This window comes from Fonsecaea monophora, assembly GCF_001642475.1.
Source record: "Fonsecaea monophora strain CBS 269.37 chromosome Unknown Scaff30, whole genome shotgun sequence".
NCBI classification, from domain to species: Eukaryota; Fungi; Ascomycota; class Eurotiomycetes; order Chaetothyriales; family Herpotrichiellaceae; genus Fonsecaea; species Fonsecaea monophora.
The window spans coordinates 249,564-276,618 of NW_019173961.1; the positions used below are offsets into that span (position 1 = coordinate 249,564).

A 27,055-nucleotide genomic window follows, 5' to 3' on the forward strand; every position below is an offset into this window, starting at 1 on the left:
CTCAGGTTCCCGCACCCCCCCTCTTCCTTTAGATACGTGGCATATTGTTTTATTGGATATTATCATCTATTGCTATTTTTCGGCATACCACCGTAAATAAGTATATCTATCTATTACCTCAATCTCTTTTATGGTTGGGCACTATGCGCGCGTGTGCGCGGCTCAGCTTACTAGGCACTTGGTCAGGTACCTCATCAAACCCAAACTGTATCCCTGAGTGTAGTCGTAACCATAACCATAACTATAACTGTAACTGTAACTGTAACCCAAAGTTGTCACGACTCACAATGTCACGACACGACGAGACGGAGATGGAGTAGGTATGGAGTAAGTATTTGTTGACAGCGACAACAATCAGATCTATATCCGTCCAACACAATCCTGACAGAACAGAACAGATCGGACTGGAAACATCGGAATTGGTCTGGATTGGTTTCCCAAGCCTCTCTTGATCGGGGCCTGTAGGTAAATCAAGAATTCCTAGTAGAACTCGGTACTTCGCGATATATTATCTTCATTGCTCGAGTACCGCACGTATAACGAGTAGTCCTCATATTCTGTACCAACTCCGACGCCTCTCCGAGAATACGGTCTGTACCCTGTCTGAGCGAAAAAGCCTCGATTTGACTCGACTCTGATCAGATTGCTCTACTTGGTGCCTGGTGTTTGGTGTTTGATAGCCCAGCTACCGTACAACAAACACACACACTCTCATTCACTCACTCAACCCCCCCTCTCTCTCCTTCATTCGCACCCGTCCACACTGTGCACCTTCTCAACTCCACCACCCTGCCACTGTCACGAATGACCCATTGACCTGTTCGTGGCACTATAATAGTCCCCCATAGTCCCCTCCCTTCCCATCCATCTCCTCCCCTCTCCCTCTGGGATTTCCCGTTAAAAGTGTATGGTAACGCTCACCTCGCCACCACATCCGCCCCCATTACACGACCCCTTGACAGTCAAGTCCCAATTGATGCGGCGCTTCTCGAACTCGAACTCACCAACGTCACGGGCGGCGGCGGCGGCGGCGGCACGTTTCCACGCGTCGCCCACGGGGGGAGGGCAATGCAGCGGCCCGTGCGGGCAGCCAAAGGGGTCGATCGGCGGGAGTGGAACGGGGAGTGGCTCGGGCTCGCGTTTGGCGAACGCTTCGCAGACGACACCTTGAGGGCAGGGGTCGATGATGGGTCGGTTCATTCGCTGCACTACCTCGCGCTTGGCTTTGGCTTTGGCTCGCTGCGACTCTGACAGTGTTTCGAGCTCGCCGCCAGGCCCGAAGGGGTTGAAGGGCAGAGGAGCGCCGTTATGGGGTCTCTCACGTCTGGCTAAAGCTGTAGCTGAAGCCGAGGCTGATGGCAAAGGGGTAGTTGCCGCTGCGGCGATCGTGGTCGGCCCTCCGCTCAGTGCTTCGATGGTTTCGCAGAGAAATTGTGGATCTAATCACAAGGACAATGTATTTGTTAGCAGCGGTGTTACTTGACCAAAAGCAGAGACACAGTGCCCTTGAAGAGCAAAGAGCGCATGGCTCTCGAAGAAGGTACTTGGCTAACTTACCACAAGTAGAGTCACAGCCAGTAATAGAAGTATCCCCCAAGGCTTCCAGCGTGCACAGGTTCCAGCACCCGCACTGCACTTCCATGTGCAATGGCGCAAGGCCCGAGGTGTCGTCGGACGCCGCTTGAGGAGAAGGGCGGGCCATAGATACGCCGGCCGAGGCGGCCAGCATGGCGAGGATGGTGGACATGACGGTAGGCATGCTGAGTGTCGAAACAGACCACGTCGATGGTCGATGACTGGGAAAATGTGTAAAATAAATGAATGACTTTAACGATTGTGTTTGTGCTTTTGCTTGGGTGTGTCTTCCTGACTTGATTGCTTCTTTGTTTTCCCTGGTCATGATTCCCCTTCCCGAGAGATACTCAGACATATTTATACCTCAACAAGACCATCGACCTCATGAGCCATGGTAGGCAAGAACTTCCCATTTCCTCCTTTTTTCATCCAACTTCATCTCTCTGTCCGAGTCTGCCTTGTCAATAAATTAATTGTGCGTGAAGGGGAAATGGCCACCGTCTCTGCCGACCAGTGACCTGACAGCGAACAATGGTAGATGTGTTATTCTGTGTTCGGAGGCGTCTCACCATCGACCGTACAAGTTTGATCTTGCAGCCAGCAGGTCACGACGGTGACAGAAGGTGCTAGAGAGGTGGACACTTCTTGTCATGGTGCGGGTGAGGCTGTTCGACATTCCAGCCATACATCAACGACAACACGACAATACGCCAACATGGAGACCATAAATGTTGAAACCAAAGTGCCGTCGCCAGCATTGGCGTGGGAGAAAGAAACCACTTCAAACGACAAACTCATCTGAAAGTCTCCCGCTTGTCCCGTATACTTCAGGAGAACAGACAGCTCAACACGAGAGAGACAGCCTTGGCTACACGTCGTGGCCGTTGATTGGATTGGGGCCAGACGACGAGGTCAACAGCCACAAAGCAACAAAATATTTTAGCTTCACCTGGCGCACTCAGGAGCGCAGCTCAAGGGGAACTTTTGCATCTTTGGGAGAAGGGATATTGAAACCTTCACTTACTAGCAAGAGGAGCTTCATATCTCTCTTCTCTTCATCAATCACTCATTCAGTGTCTGTTGATGATACAAGACGTCCGGGATAAGGTTGGGGCCATTTTTCAGCTGGTGGCTTGCGTTGTTCCTTCGCACCTCCTCCTGTCGTGAACATGCTCTTGAAGGTCGAGGGATGACTTCAGTGACTATGCTCTCGACTCTCAATGTGTCAAAGTGGTCTGTGACACAATCTCCTGAGGCTCGTGGTTCTTGCTGGATTTGTGGGTGAGCCGCACGGCTGGTGAATGCGGCTCTCAGCCTGATGTGTCTGTCCTTTGACACTGCTCGAGTCCATGCATTTTCCTCGGGGCGAGATTGTCTAAAGAAAGACCCGAACCTAGTTAGAAGGCCAACCACAGAAAGATGAGCTGCTAGAGAGTACCCTTCCACAAGGACGGTGCGGCAGATCAGGAGGATGGGAAAGGGGATTTGTTCTTATTCGAGCCTCGTGCAGAAAGTCTCCGCATCCCCGCCTTGTTTCCCCCTCGTCGATCACCCCAATTGCCCTCTCCATCTGCTACTCGAAGGAGTTGAGAGATAAAAGAAGGACATGTGGACATGTAAGCACAGTGGAAACTCAAATCCCAGCCGGAAACCGCAAAAAGGCTTTACAGTCCAACCTCTCTCTGGTTGTAAGACTGGACAGATGCGTGAGAAAAGTTGTCGTCAGATCGTAAATTGCTGACACCACAGCATTGAGCATCGAGTGGACCGTATCAGACTTGAACTATAAAGGCCCAACAAAGAAGACGTCTTAGGAGAACTTACAACCAGTACAGTGACGCTCCACCGACATGTCCCTCCCAAAGATTGACGAATGTCTTCCAAAGCACTGGAGCTTGTTCTATGGCGGGAAATGGCACGAGCCTCAAGATGGCGACCATCGAGAGATATTCAGTCCCGGTGACGGAAAAGTCATCAGGAAAGTCGCCTTCGCCGGTGAGAAAGACACGGCCGCTGCTATAGAGGCGGCACATGCAGCATTCCCGGCGTGGAGAGCAGTCCCTTCTTTGGAACGGGGCAAGAAGCTCAGGAAGGTGGCCGACATCTTGCGTACACATGCAGATGAGCTGGCCTTGCTCGATGCCTACAACACGGGCAATCCCGTCATCATGATGAGAGGCGATGCACTTTTCGCCGCCGACACGGTCGACATGTTTGCGGGCCTCATCCCAGCCGTTCAAGGCGAGACCACTCATCTAGATGATTCAACTTTCAACTACACCCTGCGGGAGCCGCTGGGGGTAGTAACGCGCATTGTTGCCTCCAACCATCCACTTATGTTCGCTGCCAACCGGCTTGCAGCCCCCATTGCTATGGGCAACACAGTGGTGATCAAGGCCCCAGAACAAGCGCCCCTCTCCGCACTCCGTTTGGCCGAGCTGCTGGAAGACGTCTTCCCCCCTGGAGTCCTCAATATCTTATCCGGTGGCCTCGAATGTGGAAAGACTCTCTCAACACACCGACTTGTTAGTAAGGTCACGCTTATCGGTAGTGTGCCTACAGGCAAGGCGATCCAGAAAGCTGCAGCAGATACATTGAAACTGACCTCGTTTGAGCTCGGGGGAAAGAATGCCCTGATTGCCTATCCTGACGCGGATCATAACCGTCTCGTGGACGCTATCATCGCAGGAATGAATTTCGGTTGGTGTGGGCAATCTTGTGGTTCGACCTCGAGGGTTTTCCTACACGATTCGCTTCACGACAAGATCTTGGAACGAATCCAAGATCAAATAGCGAAGAGGTTCCGACCCGGAAACCCTCTCGATCCAAAGACAACAATGGGGGCATTAGTCAGTGAGGCAGCACAGGCCCGTGTATTGAAATACGTCGAAATTGGCAAAAATGATGGCGCCCGTCTCCTATTAGGTGGCAGAATCCCCGACAGCACGGACACGCAAGGTGGCTACTTTGTTGAGCCCACCATTTTTGCCGGGGTCACTCAGAAAATGCGAATCGCCAACGAAGAGGTGTTTGGACCTATCGTGTCCATCTTGAAGTGGACCGACGAAGAAAAGCTCTTCGAGGATGTGAATGCTGTCGACTATGGTCTGACAGGTGCAGTCTTCACATCTGATATCAAGACTATGCAGACCGCGGTACGTCGCATTGAAGCTGGAACTGTCTGGGTAAATACTGTTGGGACACACTTCTTCAGCATGCCATTCGGAGGATACAAGCAATCTGGCATTGGACGAGATGACTGCTTTGAAGAATTGCGTGACATGACACAGTGCAAGGCTGTCCACGTCAAGCTATAGGTCCGCGGCTATGGCTGACACGGCTTAGGCACAGCTTGTTGAAGGACGATGTGGTGCACTCATTCGCTGTTGATGGTCGGGCACATTGACATGGTCAATGATCCCGAAGGTTTCGTTCTAGGCCACCGAAGGTAGTGATTGGGATATCATATCAAGTGCTTCTGACCCCGGTTCTGTTCGGCGTGAGATGACTGTACAACGTGACGCATCGTGTTCTGAAAGGAATGATTCCTGCTATTTCAGTCTTGCTGGTTGGATACTCCAACAGAGCAGCAAGAGTCTCGACACCAAAAGAGGCTAGTGCCGTGTGAGGTAGCTATTCTGGCGAGAAATCCAGTGTCTTTCCAGTCCCTCCGTGTCAGTAGCAGGAGGCTCATTCACAGTGTTCAACATATTGGACTTGTCTTCGGCCAGCTTGACATTGTGGCGAGGACGAGGGACTGGCCAGTCTCGCAGGGGGTGACAATGGCTTGGCCTGTGACACCACGAAACCAACTGGTTGTGTGACACTAACACCAGCGTCAAAAGCCAATGGCTCATACAACACCCGAGATGGATGACCTTTCCACGCGATCAGAAGAGCCCGATTTGGACGTACGTAGCATGGAGCAAAGTATGAGAACCGCAGTCGTTTGGATGTTCAAGAGCTGACTTTGTGGGCAGGCAGCACCTTCAAGGCTCGCATGGAGCAATTCAAATATTCCCCATTGAAACAGTCAGATACCGTCCGGCGATCCCCTCGACTGTCCAGTCCACGTCCATCCGTTCTCTTCAAGTCGAAGAATGCTTCTGCCTCTCCGTCTCCAAGAAAACGGTCCCGCGTGCGACAAGATGATGAGAACGAGGAAGACGATGGGAGTATTGTGAAACAGGAGGAAAATGATCTTGGGTTCAAGCCCTCGACGGGCGATGTGATACCTACGACGCCAAAATCGAAAAAGCGAAGGACCACGACCAAGGAGCGATCATTGAAAGATCCATACAACCCAGTCAACAACCTGGTGGACAGTCTAAGGCCTGGCCTGACCCTGGTCTGTATCGGTCTCAATCCCGGGCTCATGACAGCCGCAACCGGCCATGCGTATGCCCATCCCTCGAATCGGTTCTGGCACCTGCTTCACACATCGGGCATAACACCCAAGAAGCATCTCCCATCCGAGACACGAGACTTGATGGACCTGTACCAAATCGGAAATACGAATATATGTGCTCGGCCCACCAGGAGTGGCGATGGCTTGAGCAAGCAAGAGATGGAGGAGGGAGCTGCCATCCTCGATAAAAAGATCGCTATCTACAGACCGGAGGCTGTGGTGATAGTTGGCAAAGGTATTTGGGAAGCCATTTGGATGGCAAAGAAAGGCCAGAAGAAGTTTAACGATCCAAGTTTCCACTGGGGATGGCAAGATGAGGAGATGCAACTGGGACGGATCTGGGAAGATGGAAAGTTGCTATGGTCCGGGGCAAAGACATTTGTGGCCACCTCTACCAGTGGACTGGCAGCCACGCTGACGCCGGCAGAGAAGCTTGCCATCTGGAAGCCTCTGGGCGACTGGATGACGGCCAGGCGTGAGGATCCGAGGCAGCTTGGAGAATCATGATAACATTCCAGCCTTGTATCCATGCCAAGAGCATTTCCAGGAACCTCATCGCTACCTTCCTGGCTGGCATGGAACGAAGAAATGGAACCATTGAAGTAACAGTGCCCCCTTTTCACAACCCACAGGATATTTCATTGGCAATGGTACATTGTATCAACTGAGTGTGCTATTTTGGGTTGGGATTGTGCTTGAATCACAATGCGCATTGAAACGAAGCTCGCATCTAGCGTGAAAAGGGGGTTTATATAGACTTTGGTCTGGACTGGTAAAGAGGGAAAACTGCTCGGAGCTCACGTGCGACGCACCCGCGTGTACCGCTTTGATAACGACTCTCCTCCCTCTCCTTCACACTGACCGTGCACCCCAAAGCTGCTTCACCGTATATAGCGTCTACGAAGATCTAAAATTAGTCTTGCATTATCAGGACTTACGCTCCTGAACGAGGAGCACTTGTCTCGACAATTCCAAAGGGCGACTGCACTTCTAGAGCACGTCGTCGGGATCAACGAACAGACCCTGACCAAGGACAACCCTCACCGGCTGGAGACGCAATATCAGCTGGCGATGGCGTATCGAGCCAACGGGCGGTTCCACGAGGCAGCGACACTGATGGATCACGTCGTCCGGGGTCCGCGAGCAAAGCTTGACTGAAGACCACCCGGATCGACTTGCGTCCAAATTTCAGCTCTCTCTGTTCCAGTACAGCTTGAGATCCGCTCTCCTCTGCCTTTATACCTCGTACATGTCATGTGTCATATGTCATGCTCGGTTGAAGGCACAGTACCATGCAAACTCTGCCTTGTCTTTCACGGTCAGACATTCAGAGAAGTCGATGTTCCAGGCTGAACGTAAAAAAGAGCCAGACCGCTGGCTCAGTAGAACGCCATCTCGTTCGGCAACTCGAGGGTCGCTCTCTGCCTGTTCGTGTTGATATTTCGATGAATTAAGTTCTGCAAATATCTGCTTCAGGGTTTCACTTTTCTTGATCGCTCCTTTATCATTCTCTGCATTGTCGGATTTTTCTCTCCTCCGCCTCAGGCTCTTCTTCATCTTCTTCGCGTGTTGGCGAGAACATCTTGAAAAGGAGGTTGGGAACCCCCGAATAAACGTGGTAGAAGCATGAATGAGTCGATTTCATCAGGCTGAAGCGCAGCCGAGCGTCTTGGCCTAGGGAGAAGCCCCTCCAAAAGCGGCGGCACTGACCGGCCAGATTCGGCGGGAAATTTCACTTCGGCCTCACAAGCCAACCTGCCAACTTGTTATTGAGCTCGACCCCTCCTTAAGTGACATCAAATTCATCTTCAGCCCCGCATACTGTTTGCAACACTCTGTCTCCTATTCTAAGGCGCTTCTCTGCAAGGCTATCAAACCCTCTCAAACTTTGTCGTCGTTTCTCTTTCCTTCGAGGCATCATCGGTTGAGCCGTGAGCTTCAGTTCTTACCTGACGAATCGATTGACCTGAAACCAAACACAAAAACATCATCTCAACAGCTGCTGTCCAGCATGGCGCTATCCTCGACGCACATCATCCTTGTCTGTGTGGTCGGCATCATTTTGCTGGCAAGACCTGCTCACGCTTTTGGTGCGGGCAATATCGGATCAACTTCGAAAATTGAGGGGCAGAATTGGCGACATGGTGATCTCGAAGACACCTTGCTGACCATCGTGGCCTCGCGTGCCATGGGCGGCAAGAAGTTCGGCAAGCTTGATGTCAAGAGAGTGAGTTGTTGTCCCATAGAAATCGGGGGTATATTGACCGCCTCCAGGTGTACTTTGGTAATTGGTTGCGCGATTACAGCCAGGCGGTCGACGTAGGTACTGTCAAGTATGTCAGCGCCGAAGCGATCCGCATCGTCCTTTGGGTCCTGGGATTCATGTCCTTCGGATATGGCTCAGGCGAGTTCGAAGTCACCAGCCAGAGACTCGGGTGCTATCGACCTGAGGAACATATCGAGTGAGATACATGATTTCTTTGCCAAGACATTTACTAACTAGTCTTAGCAACCCCAAGGACTATGCGGACAACCAGGATGCCAGGCAGTATGATCGCCGACTCCGCGGCCCTGTTGATGAACGCCGAGAGCTCTCCATAAACCCACAAACTGGCTTGAAGAACTACATTGCTTCCGAGGGCATGGGCATTGACACGTCTGCTGGTCTGGTCAGAAAACTTTTCGGGAGGAGCATTGAGCTGGGTCGACAATACGCACGCAACAAGAACAAGAATGACCTCTACGAAGCGCTCCGGCTGCTCGGAACGGGATGCCACTGCCTGGAAGACTATGCTGCTCACTCAAATTACGTTGAACTTGCTCTCATCGAGATGGGTGAACGTGATGTCTTTCCTCATGTCGGCCGCCGCACCGCCGTTCAGCTTCGAGAAGTACGTCACCCGGTATATCCAATCGTCACCGGCACATTCGGCGGCGTCGATTTCCTCCACTCCGTCTGCGGTGAATTCGACGACAAGACCACCCAGTCTGAAATCCAGGAATTGGACGATACCTTGCAACAGTACCAAAGTGGGAACCAAGACAATAGCATTCTGCAAGATCTCCTCAATAAGCTGCCTTCCGGAGTATTCGGTGGAAAGGACCAAGCGGGCAAAGCCAATGAACTGAAACAAAATGCTCTGAACCAACAAATGCAAAACTCCAGAATTACTCCACGTCAACCAGAACAATGGGCTCGTTACCTCGCAGACGTGCAGAAGCAAATTTACCCAATTATCGAATGGCACGATGATATCATGAAGTCCATCACCGAAACGATTGAGAAGATCCCAATCCTGCCTGACTTGATCGATCAAATTCAGGAGGAAATCAATAAATTTGTGTTCAGCCTGCTGGCTCCTTTCGTCGTACCCATCATCAACCAAGTCAAGAACGAACTCAACACGGGCTCCAACGAGATCATCCAGTCCAGTGTCGCTCAGCAGCACATTGTCTTTAACGACGACAATTCCTCGGACCCGACCCACTCTATGCTTTCAAAGGATCACTTCTCCAACATTCTCAACGAACCCGCGGGGAAGGTAGCTCATCAAACCGTGAAGTGGGTGGTCCCACAGATCGTTGCGTGCTGGGACGATGAACGAATCGACATCGAACGAACCCTGAATCGCATCATATCCGGCGTTCTACACCACCCCGCCTTGCGGGACTACGGGCAGGATGGCGCTAGTGACGGCCGTCGACTCATGTTTGGCGTTGTTGAGGAATGGTGGCGCGGGAAGTCTTCCTCTGAAAAGGATGGGCTACGCGAACAACTCAATCGTCGTGGCGTCGAGACGGGTCGAAACCATAAGCCCGGGGTTAAGGACCACGGACATGGAAACAATCGGCCTCTTGGCATGGCAAATCTCAACTTCAACTCAAATCAATCCGGCGTTGCAGGCGGTGCTCTTGGGGCCATTAGTTCTGCCTTGGGTGGAGGTGGGGGTCAGAGCGGCGGCCGACCACCCAATGTCTCTAGACAAAGCGACCAGCTCGGAAAAATGGCAGGCGCAGCAGTCGGCGGTGGCGTCCTAGGTTCCCTGGTTGGCGGTCTTACGAGTCAAATCAGTGGACAGATCGGTGGCGATATCCTCGGCGGCGGACTCAGCCAGGGTCAAGAGACGTATAAGCGCGATTCCTACAGCCGTCAGGATGGGTCCCACACAGAGACTGTGACGCAGTTTGGTCAGTCATCCTCAGGCGATAGGTATGGCCAAGCCCAATACTCGAGAACCACTGAGCCTAGCGGCCAGAGACGTCATGAGGAGTATAATCGTTTTGAGCAGCGCGAGACCGCGAGCGGCGGATGGCAGAGCGAGGTGCACCATCAGGAGCGGACAAGCGAGGGTAGGTATCACGAGGAGACAAGGTATGTACAAGCCACGGCTTCAGCAAAGGCGACACGAGAGGACAATGGTTCGGAGCTAACATGCTATCTGACAGACGCTATGGCGACAAGCGCGACAAGGATGACGACAGTGACAGCTCCAAAGATGAACGTCGTGACAAGCATCGTCGTGAAAAACACCACGGACATAAAAGTGATGACAGTGATGACGATCGCCGCAAACAACGTCGTGATCGAGACGACAAGCCTTACTCTACGGATGCTTACGGCAGCAGCGGCAGCGGCAGACGCCAACAGTACGAGACAGAGAGCTCCGGTTACGGAGGTGGTCGCAGCTCTGAAGGCTATGGACGCCACGAAGAGCGCCAATATGGCGGGCGCAACGATGACAATAACCAGTATGGCTCCGGCTACGGCCGCCAGGAGCAGCGCCGCGACGAGTACTCCTCCGGAGGGGGTGGAGGTGGATATGGTGGTCGGCACCAAGAAGAATCGACGACGTATGGTGGTTCCAGCGGTTATGGTCGTAGGGAGGAAGAATCACGATACGAGTCTAGCGGCTACGGAGGGGGGCGTCGCCAGGAAGAGTCGACCTATGGTTCCGGCTATGGTGGAGGCGGCGGCGGTGGCGGATACGCTCGTCGTCAACAAGAACAGCAGCAGTCCTCCTACGGAGACATGCCTGGCGGCTTTGGCGATAGCCGACAAGACCAGTATTCATCCTCGAGCCGTCGCGACGATGGGTACGGCGGGGGTGGCGGCAGCGGATACGGAGGCGGTGGTGGTGGCGGCGGCTTCGGACGACGAGATGAATACGGCCAGAGCGAAGGCTACGGCGGCCACGAAGGTCGACGTCGACATGGTGGTGATGATTATGATGATGACGATAACAGACGCCAGAACCAGGGATATGGAGGTGGTGGTGGCTATGGCGGCGGGTATGGGAGCTCGCGATATTGAGCACCAAGATCCAACACCCGTCCATTTATCACCGTGGCCCCATACACGGCCGGCAGGTTACCCAAGCCAAGCTGTCTCGGCTGACTCGGTCGCAAATCGACACCACCGACCGGGTGATCTGATCTAGCTTCTATGACTGAAACGAGACGAGACGAGACTACTGTATGGACGGGTTCAAGGATGGACATCCCCCTCCGGACCTCCGGAATGGGAGCTCCATTAGTAACTGTTACGCTGAAAGGAACGAGAAAAACACTGATATGACCAGAACGGTTAAAAAAAAAAACAACCACCATACAAGATTAACTACTTTCGAACCAAGTACGAGGTACCGAGAACTCAAGTAGCAGTTATACCCAACCCCCCCTCCCAATAAGACAAATAGAGACGCCAGTGGTGCTAGCGATGCTGGCGATGTTCCATCCATCCATCTCATCTTCCCATATCTACACAGGGTACCTACACTAGCAGACTAGACACCTAGGTAATACGTACCTTGCAGTAAGTACCGAGAGCACACCCTCGTAGTTTCGCACGAGAGTTTGTTGCGAAAAAGCAAAGAGCGCTAAGTAATTCCCTCACAGGGACGGGGACAGGGACATAGTATCAGGGTGGCAGGAGTGCCTCGTACTCGTGAGGGTGCCTGTGATATATGTGTGTGTGTGTGTGTGTGTGTGTGTGTATTTCGAGGCCGTAAAATATGTATAAATCTCTACAATAATCTCGTCGCTAGCATAATTACTTGATAAGGGTGTAATTACGATGGGGCCAGGGACAGGGCCAGGGGCAGGGTAACCTCTATAAACATCCTTGTCCCAATGCACTAATAACAGAACGTCGTCTCCTGCCCACTGCGTCAATGTATATGTATCTAATCATGCATAGTGGGTACAACTCCTAGCATGCGCCGTGTTCCCTTGAGTGCGAATGGCGTTATAGTCTGCGCCGCAGACATAGCAGAATTCAAACGCACAGCCAACTAAGAAAACAAAAGTCAGCGAAGGGGACGGGGCGGAAGCCGAGAAAAAAAGAAGGGGGGGGGGGAACTCACGGCCTCTCGCGCTCGAGTGCGCATCTCTGCCACAAACAATGTGGTCACACCCTTCAATCCTTTCAAACGGCAGTCTGCACTTGGGGCATTTCTTTCCCTGGGCCAGCAGGGCTGCTGTGGCCGCCTCCTCGTCCCTGCGTCTCTCGATGCCTCGAGCCTCTTCACCCTGAGGGCAGGGCTCGTCTCGATGCATGTCGTACAGCTGATTGCACTGTATACAAGTAAATTCACCGCAGACATCGCAGGCGAAGATGGTTGTGTTCTTGTCTTCGTCCCCGAGCCATGTTGCTCCGATACACTTCGGTTTCGCACATTTGGCCATATTTTCCCCGTCGTTCAGCAGCATTTGAGCCAGAGCTGCATCGTAGATGGTGAACCGTTCAGACTGGGCAAGGGATTGGATAACCGAGTGGTCGAGGCTTTTTGAGCAGTTGGTAGCCCAGCACTTTACCTTCGCAGAGGGAAACTTGTCGCCTCCCTGTGGAAACATTTGCGATTCTAGATGTCCTCGCAAGCAGTCGGTACAGATGATGTCGTTCTCCCATCCATGTTTCTCTTCGCATGGTGGAGACAAGGCTGCGTGAATCTCATTTGCGTCAGGAGCTTTGTCGCCACAAACAGCACAATCCTTTTCTCTCCAAGCACGACGGCGTGCCCTCACTTCGGGAATCTCGAGGTGTTCTGGTACGTTAAAGGCGTCTTCGGGTTGATCTCCCTCAACGGCATAAAAAGTCCGCTCGAATCCTGATGTTTCCAAAACTATGGACAATTCCACCCGCTCGAGATCAGATAACTCGATATCCTCTCCTCTTTCGACAAAGCTGAGAAGAGAAAACATGAAGCGGTCTTGACGTATGAGGGGCAGCTCAACCAGTCCCGGAGGCAGATAGCACAGCAGTGCGCTGAACATTTTATATGGCCAAGGTCCCATTAGAGCTAGAGACATGAGATTAGGCTCCGTTGCCCAGAAGCTGGTCGGCACCTCGGCTTCGCACAGCAGCACCGCGAGCGTCGTTTCGAAATGTTCATGTGCTGCTCCGGAGTGACTGAATCGCAAGAAAGCTTCGAGCGGCGTAGCTCCAAAGTAGTGATCAGAGCAGTAGCCTGGTTCGTGACCTGCCTCGAGAAGCAGCTGCATTGCTTCATGGTGCTGCCAGCAAGTCGAGACGTGTAGACTTCCATCGTCCTCCTCAGCGCCATTCCCGATCAAATCCCTCATTGTATCGAGAGATTTCTCGCGTGTGGCTAGGAATAGTGCAGATCGTCCCTCTTCATCTCTTGTATTCGGGTCGGCACCAGCATCCAAGAGCGTACTGGCAAGGCTGAATTTCTTGTTCTGTAGCGACAATAAGAGTAGCCTGTCTAGTGAGCTCTGTTCTAAAGCGAGGTTGGAGGCACCTGCAGTCGCGTCTACTAGAGCAGGAGCGTCAATTTGCATCGCCCTGAGTAGGAATTCGATCCGATCATCCATTTCTTTGACCTCTGAATTCGCTATGGCAGCAGCAAACAACTGCTCCACATCATCACGATTGGGACCTGAACAACTTTGTGTCGAGAACACGTGAAGACCCCCCAGCATGAAGAAAAAAGTGAACATCAAGCTAGTCCCCGTGGTCCTGACCTTGGGATTCAATATGGAACCCATCAAGTTGACAACATCGGAGGCTTCTAGGTCGAAGGATTGCGCGGTTGACGCGGGGAAGTTGATATTATAGAGACAAGCCTGGTCTGATAGATTTGGCCCTTGGCCAGTCCCTCTTGTGACAATAGAAGAGCCCAGTCCTTGATTTCGGAAGAGGTGGTGAAGGGCCAGTAAACGAGTTCGGATGTGTGGACGACTGTGGTGAACCAGGGAGGTCACCTGTGGGTGATCGATGCGGCAGACCTGATAGAGTGACAACCCGGCTCCATCAATAAAGCGAGCCCCTTTCTCCAGTAATAGTTGAATGATCTCACTAGAGTTGACTTTGTCATGGCAGACCCGAGCGATGGCATCCAGCGCCATATCGCGTGCGCCCCGGGGTATTTCTGTTTCAAGAAGAGCTCCGAGGACGAGCAGCATATTAGCAGCTTCCTCAGGACGATTCTGTTCTTGTTGTAGATATTCGCCCCATGCCTCTGTGAACAGCTTTGTTCTGGCAGATTGCCGACGGCAGTGGCCTACGAGGTCCGGGAAGAGCTGCACATTGCCTTCTCTCCAAAGTCGTATCATGCCTCCACCGTCTCTATACTCAATAGACGCTCCGCAATCGAGCAAGACTTTGACATGATCTAGATTGGCTGATTGAATTGCCAACAATGAGAAAAGAGCCTCATCGTACGGCTCCTTCTCTTGGAATCCTGCTTCGTGGAGTTGTTTGAACATGGCGCAAATGGTGTCCAGGTCGCCTTGGTACGCAGCAAGACGACCTTGAAGTATCTGGCAGACTGCGTGAAAGGCAGGCAGTGTCGTAACGTACCGCAGAAGTACAGCCAACATACCAGGATGATCAGATCGCGCCGCAAATCTCAGGCACTCGCAGTCGTATGCTTCGATTGATCCACCAAGTTGTACCAAACTTTGCACCCAGGTTCCACGGTTATGCACCACGACTTGAACCAGTGCAAAATTGACAACTCCATGGAAGTCAGGACGTGTCTCCGAGGATATGATCATCTCGACAAGAGCGGTGTAGCTTCCCTTGGCCACTGCAACCTGAACCAGTGATTGTCCCTGGTATACCAATGGAGCGCCAGCTCTGCAAAGGTGCCGACAAAGGATTGCTCGGTCTAGACAAACCGCGATCGTAAGAGCGTGGGCGAGTGCTGAGAAGTATTGGATGTCAGGACCAAGGTCTGGCGCCGAGGCAGCTGTCCGGCGTTCGTTGTAGTCAAACTCTTCGCGATACTGTAGCGACCGATTTGCCTGCCATTGCGTCAGGATGAGCACGACGAGAGGCTCATTATTCCTTTCCACGGCTTCTATGAGGGTGTCACCAATTGAAACACCGTCAGCACCGGCTTTGAGCAATACGTCCACGAAGGCGAGAAAGTCATCTTTTTGATCATAATGAGTGACACGCTTCCAGAGTACTTCAAGATCATCTTTGGAGAAGGATGTTGCTCCGATCAAAGTAGAAACATAGCTGAGGTCCGACTTATCAATTGCTTGCTGTACAGGCAGCAGTACATCCCTGAGGCGCAGTTTGCAGCGAGATTTGGAGCACACGAGGATGGCCATTTCTCGGTCTTGCGCAAAGCACGCATGATTGAAAGTTTGCTGCACCGGCCCAGAGTAAAAGTCATCGTCCATGTATGTCATTGCTTTGGAATCAAGAAGGACTTGGATCGCGCGAGGTGCGAGCAGGGATGTGTCGACCAGAAAGAAGCGGGCAACCATCTCCAGCGGTAGTTGCCGATCAAGAAGCAGCCCAAGAACGAGCCATTGTTGAGACACAATGGCCATGTACAAACAGGAGCTGAATTCTGGCAGGGTGGTTTCGATAGGTTGAGATAGAAGAAATTCTAGGGTAAGAAGCGGCCAGACATCACCTTCGGTGATTGCTTGTGTACAGTGTTCCAGGTGCCTCTGGAGGAGTCTCGTTACAAGGTGACTCTCACAACCACCGTGGAAATACTGGCGAAAGAGGATCTTGAGGTTTTCCGCACTTCTTGTGTCTGAGAACTCAAGAACGTCCTGACGAAGTGGAGGTATTTGGACAGACAGGAACAAATTCGCCGGTTTTGCTTGAGGATCCAGGTTGAGGTTCGGGACATAGGAGGTGGAATTTAAGGGCGCCTCATTGATCAGTGGTTTGGATCTTATGATCAGGTGCAGTCTATCGGTATCGCAGAAGCAAGCTGCCGTCAACACAATCTCAGTCAGTGTGGTCCTGTTCATATGTTGTGTCCAATTTAGCCATGCTGAGAGTAGATCGAGATCCGCAGCATCGTGTTCCAGGAATTGATGGAAGCATTCGAGTTGCCGGTCACCTTCATGAGCATCACAAAGTGATTCAACGGTCTGCAGTTTCCTGAAGAGCATCTTGAGGCATGAGCCGGCCGCCTTCGAGTATTCATCTCCTTGCTGGACATGAAAGAGTAGCATGCGGTGCCAACTTTTGAACCATTCCGTAACAGACTCGTGGAGTTTGGTTTTGGAGAGGGCTATTTTGTCGAAGATTGCCGCGTCTTTGTGTTCGAAGGCGACTGTTAGGGAAACAGCATTGCAGCAAGCTCCTGATCCAATCAATATATCGACTAACTCAGGATCTCTATGATATGAATAATTGCAAAGTTCTATATTGAGAGCATAGTCGACACAACCGCCGGAAAGCCCCTGATTGATAAAAAGCTTCGTCAGCAGTCGTCGCGGCAAGACTTCAAGCTGGGCGATGCTTGGAAAGGCAGCTTGTAAGCTCGAGAGAGAGACAGGACGAGATAGAAGCGTTTGTACAGCTCGAACGTGTCCCAGTGAAACGGCTTCGAGAAGGGCCGCGCCGTTGTGGTAGTCCACTGAAGCATTTGCGTTGATAAGTGTCTCAATCCACTGAAATTCCCCGCGTGAGACCGCTGCGATGAGTTCCTCATTTTTCCAGACTCCTCTAGCACCTCCAGTAAGCAGACGCTTGAGGATCTTTCGACCCATCGCTCTTTGTAATGCGCCTTGTAGTTCCGAGGTACGGGCTGCCACCCGCTCCTCCTCTTGTATAGGACCAGCCAAGAGGATATCGAGCATCTTTTCGTCATGGTTCTGACATGCGAGCAGTAGAGGCTCCACAGAGACAGGGACACCGTAGGCTACCAGCAGCCGAAGTATATCTTCATGCCGTTCTTGTACACAGCGGCAGTAAAATGATTCAATCTCTGGACTTGATTGAGAGCCGGGCGACATATCACTCAGGCAGAGCAGGGCCTCTACCATATCTTTAGCCTGCAGGGGATCGATCGCTGAAGAGTCCAACACATGCAAAAACAGACCAGCATCCTTCAAAGGCCATGCAGAGGTGGACGCGGCAATGCTCAAAAAGATGCTCTTATCAGAGCAGGAGATCGCTGCATCCAGAAGGCTGTCCCGGTCTCGAGGAGGATCCGAGTCGCGGAACGTGGGATAGTCTGTGATGCTGCGAAGAACGATCTTGAGAGCGTTTGAGAGTCCTCTTTGAACAACAGTCGTACATAGATCTCCGAAAGTCTCGTATCGAAGCTGCTTCGGAGCGCGAAGGATGACGTGAAGAAGTTGGCAGTTGGTCTCAGCTAGTCGGAGTATAGAACTGTGACTTATACAGTTTGGGTCCGCGCCGTACTCCAATAGAGCAGTAACAAGATGTAGATTTTGGCTGAGCACAGCATATTCGAGGACGGCACTGACAGCCTCGATGGCAGTGAAAGGCGCAAGTAGGCGGACAAGGTTGATGTTTGCGTTCTTTGCAGCGGTGCCAAGCAGAACATCTGGAACCTGTAGCTGTAGATTTGACTGTACAGCATCGAGGAACAGTCTGTCAATGTAGATTTGAGCAACTTCGGCCGAGCCATTGGCCTGAACGTGGTTATATAGCACGGTCAAAGTCACGGCCTTGTCCGGCCGCCCTAACCTTGATCTTACCCTGCGAAGAAGATGTTGAGATCCCCGGACAGCGGATGCCTCCTTTTTCAAAACCGATTCAGCGAATGCTTTATCATGTTGACTGATGGTTTCGACTCGAAAACGTGGCTGGAGGCTGATTCGTTGAGCAGCCGGCTCCTCAACGTAAAGCCCACTGGACAGTTGGCGAATTCGTGCAGACTTATGTGCCAGCATCGGGCGACCAAGACGAACTCATCAGGATAACTCAGAGACAGGAAGTTGGGGAGTAGACAATCAAAGACCGACATCAATTTGAGCATCAGGCTGGGATAATAGAGATTTTGACCTGACAACTGCGAGGGGGCATCTGGGAATACGGTAAACAGGGCCATGAGGGTCTCGAGGCGTCCTTCGGCAAGCCTGCAGACGGTTGGAATGGCGGACGCATTGAGACAGAGGCTTGAGGAACCCAATCAAGTATTTCTTAGGCAGAGATCGGGCGCAAGAAGCAAGGCGTTTACCTTGGGACTCTCAGTCCCAGTCGTGCAGTGAGGCGTTGGCTAGTACTAGTTCGTTGACCGTCACCAATCGCCTTCATCCTTGGGTTGGCAATGCTAGGGATTCACATTGAATCAGAAACCTTCACGTGGCCGGCCCCATGCGCTAGGAGTTGGAGTCGCTTGCGACATCAAGACGCAGGCAGACCTGGCCATTCGAAAGGGGGTGAGGCTGAGCTCTGGCAACATCTTCAGCAGGCTTCCTTTCGCTGAGAATGTATAGTATGCCAGAATCTGTCCGGACCACTTTCCGTCAGTGACCTTTGACTTTTCAGCACCGAACACATGGTGTGCTAAATCAGTCATGATCTTCACTAGTAGCCGAACTCGGTAGGTTGTGTTGCGGAATTGGGACCGTGTTTGCCTTTGTCAGCCTCTAAACGGTCTGCAAGGAAGACCTATAAGGGATCCATTCGATTTCGAGATTTTTGGGATTGACAGAGTCGAACTGCGATACCAATGGCAATCAGGAGGCAACAGACATCCAACATCACGGTATTCAGGCGGACAGATCCCGCGGCCGTCACCTACGACCTCTCAAGCGCTGATTGTGTGACAATCACTGTGCCTGTTGGTTCTACTTGGACTTCTGGTCCACACTGGCACGAGACTCACACCGAATTTCTCCAGATTCTGCAAGGACGCGCCTTTATCAAACTCGGGGGTCGATCTGGGGTCTATAGAGCGGAGGACGGTGCGATCGAAGTACCGAGATATACAGTCCATGAATGGCACCGGGTTGCAGGTGACGACGATGGAGGAGACCTAGTGGTCCGAGAATGGACCATGCCTAGAGACGGTCAAAAGGAGATCTTTTTCCGGATGCTCAACTCGTTCTTGACAGAAGCTCATCCCAGCTCCTTATACACACCGCCCGCCATGATCCCTCGCTGGGTCACGAAGTGGGTTGAGCACTGGATCGTGGCATTGCAGTTGTTTTGCATCTTTGACTCGTGGGACAACTGGCCGGTATTGATTGGAAATGACAATGGATGGGTTAGTTGGGCGGTCACACATTTGGTGTTGAGAGTGGCATCGGCGACTGCATTTGTGCTTGGACTCCGAGGGACATATAGTGCATATGTCAATGACGAGCTGCTGCAGAGAGCCTCGCAAGATAACGGCCCAAAGAAGACAAGATGAGGGGTTGATGCAGGGAGATAATGTGGCGTCTGCGATGTAATTAAGGTGTGCCTGCGGAAGTTTTGTTTGGGCACAGTTGGGGATGGACATCCATGGTTGCACGTGTTAGCTGCAATTTGAGTGTGGTGATTTCCAGGCAAGGTCGCTCTGGGTCGCCGTGGTCGCCCCAAATCGCCCTCGGTCTGGGCATGTTCTAGGTTCCGACCAGCCCTACCACATTTATTTTAGGGCCTATTGTCACGTCGTTGGGGCCTTGCATCCTTGATCCCAGATACGTTCCAGCCTATAACAGCGCCGCAACACTCCCCCGTTCCAGTTGCTTCGACCCACCTTTGCGTTCCCCCCAGCCTTACCGCTTGTCCCGGTGCTGCCGGCTCACGGGGGCCTCGAGGAATAATTGACTTTCACTCCCTGACGCCTCCATACGATGCGACCTGGATGGCGTTGCTTTGGAGCGCAGGCGCAATCATGATGTCTCATTCCTTCTTCTCACCATATTCTCGGCGTCAGCCCATTCTCTTCCTCTTCTTGCTGCTGGCCTCCACGCAGCTTTTTAGATGAAACACATTGTTGCAATGCTTGGTTGAACGGCCAGTTCTCTCCTCTTCTTTGCCTTCTAGGCGTCTAAGCCTCGCTTGAGCAGCCACACATCAATCAGCCGAAGAATTTTGAACCATCATTTGCGCACTTCCCATTTCATACAGTTCCAACGTTCTCTTCTGAATGCCTCGAGACTTGCTCTGCCGCTTCTCATAAGGAGGATGCAACGCAACTACCAGCGAATGCGAGAGACCCTTTTCGATCTTTACACGGAACGTGATGCACTGCCATGGTACTTTCGAACCATTGCCATCGCTGCCTCTTGGCTCGCTCTAGGCGGATACATTGTATTCTCACTCGTCTTTACGTCTGCCGAAGATAACATTAAAGTGTCACGCGCCTTTCTGACAGCTCTCGCCTCGGTGCTCCTCCTCATCGGCTACAGTGCCGTCGCGGCCATCGCATATTTCAGTCGCAGCCTACTCTTTCTTTTCGACGCCGTTTTACTCCCGATATTGACCTCTTCTTTTATGGGTGTCTTTGTCACGGTCATGAACCATGCTCTCCACAAACATTTCCCTATTCCGACCCAGGTGTACATCTACGTGCCGCTGATCATTGCGTGTGCTACAACGATTGGGGCTGGAATCCTCAGTTATATTACATACAGAAGGATAAGCAAAATCAAAGAGTTGGACAAGCAGAGGAGGCAACATGTTCCAAGATGGGATAGAAGTTCCTACGTCAGCTACGGTGACGCTGCCTCCACGGCAGAATTAATACCTATGACACACTGGACCGCGAATAACATACCTGAAGATGAGGCACAACGTCGGCAGCTCCTACGCCTGTTACTCACTCGAGATCCGGCAGAGTCGCCCAACCCCCGACATTCTCAGAGCACTTACCACATCACCTTGCCCGGCGAAGATGCGGCAGCTGATGGCATGGAAGTGGTCCAGCCTGGCACTCGACCCCGTAGCGGCAGTCTCCCCACCACCACCAGCAAGTGGCAGGTATTGAACAAGCTGTCTAGGGAGCGAAGCCCGACTGCTGAGAGCAGCACCTCGAGGGATGTCCGAGAGCGGCGACGAGAAGAGATTGAGAGATCTTCAATCCTGCTGACGCCGGGAACCGATCTGGGGACATGGCCGCACACTCCAGGGTCCTCGCAGTCTCAAACATTTTCTTATTCTCCGAATCCGGTCTGGAATGGTTCGACGAGGTACGCATAGCATAGGTTATGATTGAACTGTGCCAAAAGAAATCTGGACTTTAGCGAGGCGTTTCGGACTGATGGAAGGATCCATTGGTTTACATGGGATTTCTGACAGGATTTGATATGTAAATGTACGAGGCTACAGGGTACTGGCCGGAATATTTTGCAGCTCTTGGGTCAATCCGGTGGATTTTACATGGATTGTTTATTTGAACTAGGTACCAAGGTAGTTTGGTGCAGATCTCATGTCCTGATGTTCGTCTTGGTGCTAAAATCGCATTCACGGAATCTGCTAGCGATGAGCCTCGGCTGTTTGGCGACTTGAACCAATGATTCCCATCGCCGAACCAACGCCCTTGATGTCTCACGGCCATCATATGCAAATTGGCTCAACATTGGACGATTTGTCGACTTCGGCTATTCAGGCTTGTCTTGTCCTCTGACGAAGGCAATATTACAATTCCCAGCAAAAGCCTTGGGGCCAAATTTAATTAATGGGAGCAATCGTCCACCGTCTGCCCACTCGACCCTATCACATTTCTCCCTCACATCCCCGTTGAGTTGCGGCATAGACAGAGAGGCTCATTTGATTGTGTTCCTCTCACGAACATTTCCTCGACAGTACACCTCCTCCTCTGCTGCAACAATGTCCAAGCACGCAACGCTCATCAAACCTCCGAAATCCCTCCCCCATCACTCCCCCATCGAGAATGTCCTGTCCCTCCTGCCGCTCATCGACATCGGTCCTGACATCTACACCAACGCTCGCCCGCTCTGGCACCCTCCCGGCGCAAGAGGCATCTATGGTGGCGCGGCCATCGCCCAGTGTCTGTCCGCCGCCCAGGCCACGATCCCACCCGATTTCACCGTCCATAGCATGCACTGCTACTTTGTGCTTGCCGGCAACAGCGAGATCCCCATCTTGTACCACGTGGAACGAGTCCGGGACGGGAAGAGCTTCATCACACGGACGGTGCAAGCGCGACAGAGGGGCAAATGTATTTTCACGACGACACTGAGTTTCATGAAGGCGGGTTCCGGCGGGAAAGAGACGGTCCAACACGCCCTCCAAATGCCCAAGGACGTCACCCCGCCGCCAAACGCAGACACGGACCGCCAGAACGTGAGGTCTAGCGACCGACCCTTCGAGGCAGTCCGCGTGCCCATCACGAACCGAAATGGCCCGCCTTCGGAGCGCAAGTTGCGACATTGGATCCGCGCCCGCGGCCGCATCTCCGACTGTCCGCCAAACATCCGTGAGGAGGAACTGCAGTCCGGCCAGAGAGCGAACCTACCGGGCGACAACCACCAAGCGCACCTGAGCGCGCTGGCGTATATGAGCGATTCGTACTTTATCGGCACGGTTTCGCGGGTTCACGGCCTCCAGCGCTTCGGCAGCCCCGGCAACATCGAACGCAGTCTCTCCAACTTCAGGGGTTCGGAAGAAGAGAAGAAACAAATGCGAAAGTACCTCGAAGACATTGCCAAGGACGAGACGACGGAACACAAAGAAATGGCGCTGAACAACGAGGACACACGCAGCATCGGGATGATGGTCAGCTTGGACCACACGATATTTTTCCACAACCCGAGGGCGTTCCGCGCGGACGAGTGGATGTTGACCGAGATGGATAGTCCATGGGCCGGCGACGGGAGAGGGTTGGTCATGCAGAGGATCTGGAGTAAAGACGGAGTTTTGATTGCAACGTGTACGCAAGAGGGCGTTGTCAGGCTGAAGCAGAAGCCGACGGCTAGTAAGATATAGGATTTTACATGTTGTTCGGAGTGAGGCACCGGCTTTGGCTTTTGTGGTTGGATTGGGTTGAGGATTGCCTACAGGATTTTGCGCGGATCGGTGGATCGGTGGACGGAATGACCTTGTCTTTGTGTGGTTTGCTCCTCCCTGTAACATTCTCCGCCGGCACGGTATTGGAATGTCCAGTGAGTATATATAGATAGACTTTTGGAACTAACGAGGGGCGATCAGTCGTTCGATGTAGTCTTTTGATCCCAGAACCAAGCAAGGATTGATGATTCGCTTCTTTCACGCCGTTACCCTTCCCTCGTGGTTCGTTCCTCTCTAAGATCGAAGTATCCCGCCGTCGGCCGGGCTCTCGTGGGAACCCTAGACATTCAGATTCTAGGAGCGCCTACATTGTGATGAACGTACACCGTCCAGTTCTTGTCTCACTCGTCGCCAGCCGCGTGAGTTGATTGGTCATGTCGTAGTTCTCATCACGGTATTTTCCCACCATAGCACCAAAGCCTCCTCTTTCTTGTTCGAAGAGGAACACAAAAGAAAGTGGGAGAAAAAAAGCGTTTAGGCTTCGAGATTGATACCCTTGCCGAACCGGGCGTAGAGGTGCGCCTTCAACCCGCGGATCTGGTCCTTGATGGTCTCGAGTTCCTCCTCGAGCGTCGACACCTCGCCGTCGATCTCGGTCGTCTGGGTCGCCAGCAGCTCTTGCGCCTCGGCCAGCGGGACGTGCATGAACGAGTCGCCGATCTTGTATCTGGGTATGATGGTGCGTTAGTCTGCAGGATGCGAAAAAGACAAAAAGATTGTGAGAAGAGCGATGATGGCGTCGAAGAAAAGAAAACGAGGGCAAGGGGCTTACGGGATCAGCGAATCTTCGTCGGCGAGTTCGAGTTCCGTCGACAGCTCTTCGAGGTCTTCTTTGTCTTTCTGCAGTGGACATGGATTAGTGGATTGATTTTGGAAGATGTTTCCATCTCTTGCCTTGAGCCACGATGTTCTTGCGTGACCAGCTTTTCCTTTTGAACCTATGGCCTCTTCATGTCCTCTAAAAGACCTCCGACAACCACAGGCGTCCAAGAGCCAAGGATAGATAACGACTTACCTGTTTCAAACCCAACTCCTCCTCCAGGGCTTTACTCCGATTATGCAGTCTTGAAAAGGTGTTGATCTTTTCCTGATCTTCCTTTGTGACTTCGGCGTCCGTCGACTCTGACTCTTCCTCTTTTGAGAGCTTTTCCCCGCGCAAAACCAAGTCAGAAACTCACCCCATCCAGTGATAGACCAAGGGGGGTAGTTGTAGACGACACCCTTGGTATAGGATTACAGGTGGGACTTACAACTCTTCTTGATAGCATGATGGAAGTGGTCGGTTATTCTTTCGGGCGGGCACCCAGGATCGGATGACTGGTGACACGCAGGAGACGGAAGTTGGAGGGACTTATTGGGATGTTTCTAGTCCTTCGATTCGAACCATATACAGTTTTCATCGACAATGGGTCCGTCGCAAGGTTGATATTGTGATGTGATATTTCGACAGATAATGCGCCATACGGCAGAATGGCCCGCAGGACAGACTACGGCAGCTCATTTCCTTCTTAGCCGCACTGGTTGTTTCTGCGCCTCCAAAGTATCGAAACCACCGCATCTTGTCGCTCTTCTTCTTCCCTCTCAATACAGTATATGAACATAACATTGACTTCAGCACCTTGTAATGATGTTCACATGCATCGCAGCTTCACATGCAGACCTATACACATATGACTGGTCATGAATATGTCATTTTTTCCCCCTGAAGACGCCTAGTTACTCAGCACCTCGTCCTTACGTATGCAGCCCGCAAGGTACAGACCATGGAACAGAGCACAAATCTACATCGGTCAAGCGCTGCTTGGGGCTTCATTTGCTTGAGGGGCATCCACTACGGGGTCCTTACTCCAAGATTACCACACCAGAGCTCCGCTATGCATTGTGTCAAGCACGGGAGACGTTAGTCATGAAAGCCTCGAATCTAACCTCAAGCGGGAAGTCGATGGCCCTTTTCGTGAAGCCTCATGCGGCTGGGGTTTGTTTTGCTAGGTGTATGCCAACTTGACCCGCCCAATGTTGTATCCAGAATCCGACAGGCACTCGGGACGCAATGTGATTACTGTGTATGGCGTCAAGGACGAGTAAGTAAATGGTGAATACTTGTATATATACTACTATACGTTGCCTCTCTCGTGGTTTGTCTTCATCATATCGAGAACCCACTCGCGCCGAAGTCCAGTTATATACCATATCTAACATCTCAAGGACACAGCCAGACTCACTCACATCCAGATATACAGCAGCCATGGCCTACCAACAACCACCCTACAAGTTCGAGCGTCTCGACAAAGACAAGGCGATCCTGCTGATCGTCGACCACCAACTAGGCCTTCTCCAGCTCGTCAAGGACTACACCACAGCCGAGTTCCGCAACAATGTCCTCGCCCACGCCGAGCTGGGGAAGCTCTTCGACCTGCCAACCATCCTGACGACCTCTGCCGAGACTGGCCCCAACGGCCCTCTACCCAAGGAAATCACAGACATGTATCCCAACGCCCCCTTCATCAGGAGAAACGGCGAGGTCAACGCCTGGGACAACCCGGACTTCCGCGCGGCCGTGGAAGCCACAGGCCGCAAGCAAGTCATCCTGGGCGGCATCGTCACAGAGGTGTGTACCATGTTCCTGGCTCTCAGTCTGAGAGAGGCCGGGTACTCGGTGTGGGCGAATACTGAAGCCAGCGGAACGGCGACGCCCAAGCTGGCCGAGGATGCGAACCGGAGGATGGAGAATGCTGGCGTGCACTTGGTAAGCCCCGACGCTATTTCCAGGAATCAACGTCTACCTAGAGAATTCTCCACGGTGGCTCTCTTAGGTTTCACAGGGCTGACCGAACACTCTAGACTGGCATGTTTGGCATTGCCATGTTCCTGATGAAGGACTGGCGAAACACGCCCGGCACGGCCGAAGTGCTTCCGTACCTGGACAAGGTACGTGTGTTTTGATATTACTATACACATCCTCTCCATATACAGAGGACACGTTGTTTTCCAACAAAAGAATCAAGCTGACTTGGACTTCCCGCAGTACTTCCCGGCCTACGGCATCGTCGCTCGAAGTCACGGCTCGGCAAAGAAATTCGGCGACATAGTCCCCGGAGAGGAACAGTTACTGTGAAGCGTCCACGCATGCATACACATACACATGCATATACAGCATTCGAGAGGTTTCATTCAAGACCCTTGGGTCGCGACCACTGGAGCTGGAGCTGGAGCTGCCCGCCTCGGAGGATCGACAGTGACCAGGGTTTAGAGCTATTTGGCCGGGAATAGGGCTGGAAAGAAAGGGGAATCTCGAATGCGCTATGAAACCGTTTACCAGAGTACAGCGACACAGTGATACAGTGATACAGCACTCCTGGATGATATATACAACAAAATCGATAAAATGGATTTTTACAAACAATCGAACAAAGGAAAACCCTCAAACCCCAAGGCGCCGCCGTACTATGCCAGATAAGACACGGGCGCTTTTCCTTTCCTTTCCTTTACTTCCTTGTCCGCACACAGATCGATCCCTTATGGTCCATGTAAGTTTGAGGTCAAGAACCATTCTTTGCTCTTGGATAGATGGTAGTTGTATGGATGAGTGGGTGGACGGAGTCTTTATCTACCTACCGACCTACCTACCTACCTACCTACCTATCCATGTACCCAGAGACCCAGGGACCAACAAAACAGTACCATACCGTGTCATAGGTAACCAACTCAAATAACACCACGCCACACCACACCACAGACCGGGTAATGACTCCCCTTCCCTCCCATAATAGAGGAACAAGACAAAAACTCCACGCCAACAAATCCGATCCCGACTTTTTCTAAAATAAATAGGGTAGGGCAGGAAGCGCGCGCGTGGGCGA

At 52.2% G+C, this 27,055-nt stretch overlaps 10 protein-coding genes across 10 annotated transcripts; 7 read left to right on the top strand and 3 right to left on the bottom strand.

Moving 5' to 3' along the window:
• Nucleotides 1-897: 897 nt before the first annotated feature.
• Nucleotides 898-1,759, bottom strand: AYO21_05063 (hypothetical protein; the record flags this gene model as incomplete). Its single annotated transcript, XM_022655034.1, has 2 exons — nt 898-1,439; nt 1,558-1,759. 2 exons carry the CDS (start codon nt 1,757-1,759, stop codon nt 898-900), a joined length of 744 nt encoding a protein of 247 aa, XP_022512717.1.
• Nucleotides 1,760-3,425: 1,666 nt separating this feature from the next.
• Nucleotides 3,426-4,892, top strand: AYO21_05064 (hypothetical protein; the record flags this gene model as incomplete). The annotated part of the gene is made up of 1 exon (XM_022655035.1): nt 3,426-4,892. One exon carries the CDS (start codon nt 3,426-3,428, stop codon nt 4,890-4,892), a length of 1,467 nt encoding a protein of 488 aa, XP_022512718.1.
• Nucleotides 4,893-5,423: 531 nt separating this feature from the next.
• On the top strand, nt 5,424-6,490 carry AYO21_05065 (hypothetical protein; the record flags this gene model as incomplete). The annotated part of the gene is made up of 2 exons (XM_022655036.1): nt 5,424-5,505; nt 5,556-6,490. The coding sequence occupies 2 exons, from the start codon at nt 5,424-5,426 to the stop codon at nt 6,488-6,490; spliced, it is 1,017 nt and encodes a 338-aa protein (XP_022512719.1).
• A 1,504-nt stretch (nt 6,491-7,994) lies between these two features.
• Nucleotides 7,995-11,294, top strand: AYO21_05066 (hypothetical protein; the record flags this gene model as incomplete). Its single annotated transcript, XM_022655037.1, has 4 exons — nt 7,995-8,210; nt 8,258-8,445; nt 8,493-10,355; nt 10,430-11,294. 4 exons carry the CDS (start codon nt 7,995-7,997, stop codon nt 11,292-11,294), a joined length of 3,132 nt encoding a protein of 1,043 aa, XP_022512720.1.
• Nucleotides 11,295-12,169: 875 nt separating this feature from the next.
• AYO21_05067 (hypothetical protein) lies at nt 12,170-18,282 on the bottom strand (the record flags this gene model as incomplete). The annotated part of the gene is made up of 4 exons (XM_022655038.1): nt 12,170-12,273; nt 12,346-17,863; nt 17,930-18,083; nt 18,143-18,282. 4 exons carry the CDS (start codon nt 18,280-18,282, stop codon nt 12,170-12,172), a joined length of 5,916 nt encoding a protein of 1,971 aa, XP_022512721.1.
• A 624-nt stretch (nt 18,283-18,906) lies between these two features.
• AYO21_05068 (hypothetical protein) lies at nt 18,907-19,590 on the top strand (the record flags this gene model as incomplete). The annotated part of the gene is made up of 1 exon (XM_022655039.1): nt 18,907-19,590. One exon carries the CDS (start codon nt 18,907-18,909, stop codon nt 19,588-19,590), a length of 684 nt encoding a protein of 227 aa, XP_022512722.1.
• Nucleotides 19,591-20,351: 761 nt separating this feature from the next.
• On the top strand, nt 20,352-21,365 carry AYO21_05069 (hypothetical protein; the record flags this gene model as incomplete). The annotated part of the gene is made up of 1 exon (XM_022655040.1): nt 20,352-21,365. The coding sequence occupies one exon, from the start codon at nt 20,352-20,354 to the stop codon at nt 21,363-21,365; it is 1,014 nt and encodes a 337-aa protein (XP_022512723.1).
• Nucleotides 21,366-21,995: 630 nt separating this feature from the next.
• AYO21_05070 (hypothetical protein) lies at nt 21,996-23,114 on the top strand (the record flags this gene model as incomplete). Its single annotated transcript, XM_022655041.1, has 1 exon — nt 21,996-23,114. The coding sequence occupies one exon, from the start codon at nt 21,996-21,998 to the stop codon at nt 23,112-23,114; it is 1,119 nt and encodes a 372-aa protein (XP_022512724.1).
• Nucleotides 23,115-23,669: 555 nt separating this feature from the next.
• AYO21_05071 (hypothetical protein) lies at nt 23,670-24,463 on the bottom strand (the record flags this gene model as incomplete). Its single annotated transcript, XM_022655042.1, has 4 exons — nt 23,670-23,862; nt 23,968-24,035; nt 24,211-24,339; nt 24,446-24,463. The coding sequence occupies 4 exons, from the start codon at nt 24,461-24,463 to the stop codon at nt 23,670-23,672; spliced, it is 408 nt and encodes a 135-aa protein (XP_022512725.1).
• Nucleotides 24,464-25,440: 977 nt separating this feature from the next.
• Nucleotides 25,441-26,310, top strand: AYO21_05072 (hypothetical protein; the record flags this gene model as incomplete). Its single annotated transcript, XM_022655043.1, has 3 exons — nt 25,441-25,941; nt 26,037-26,123; nt 26,221-26,310. The coding sequence occupies 3 exons, from the start codon at nt 25,441-25,443 to the stop codon at nt 26,308-26,310; spliced, it is 678 nt and encodes a 225-aa protein (XP_022512726.1).
• Between the last annotated feature and the right edge of the window lie 745 nt (nt 26,311-27,055).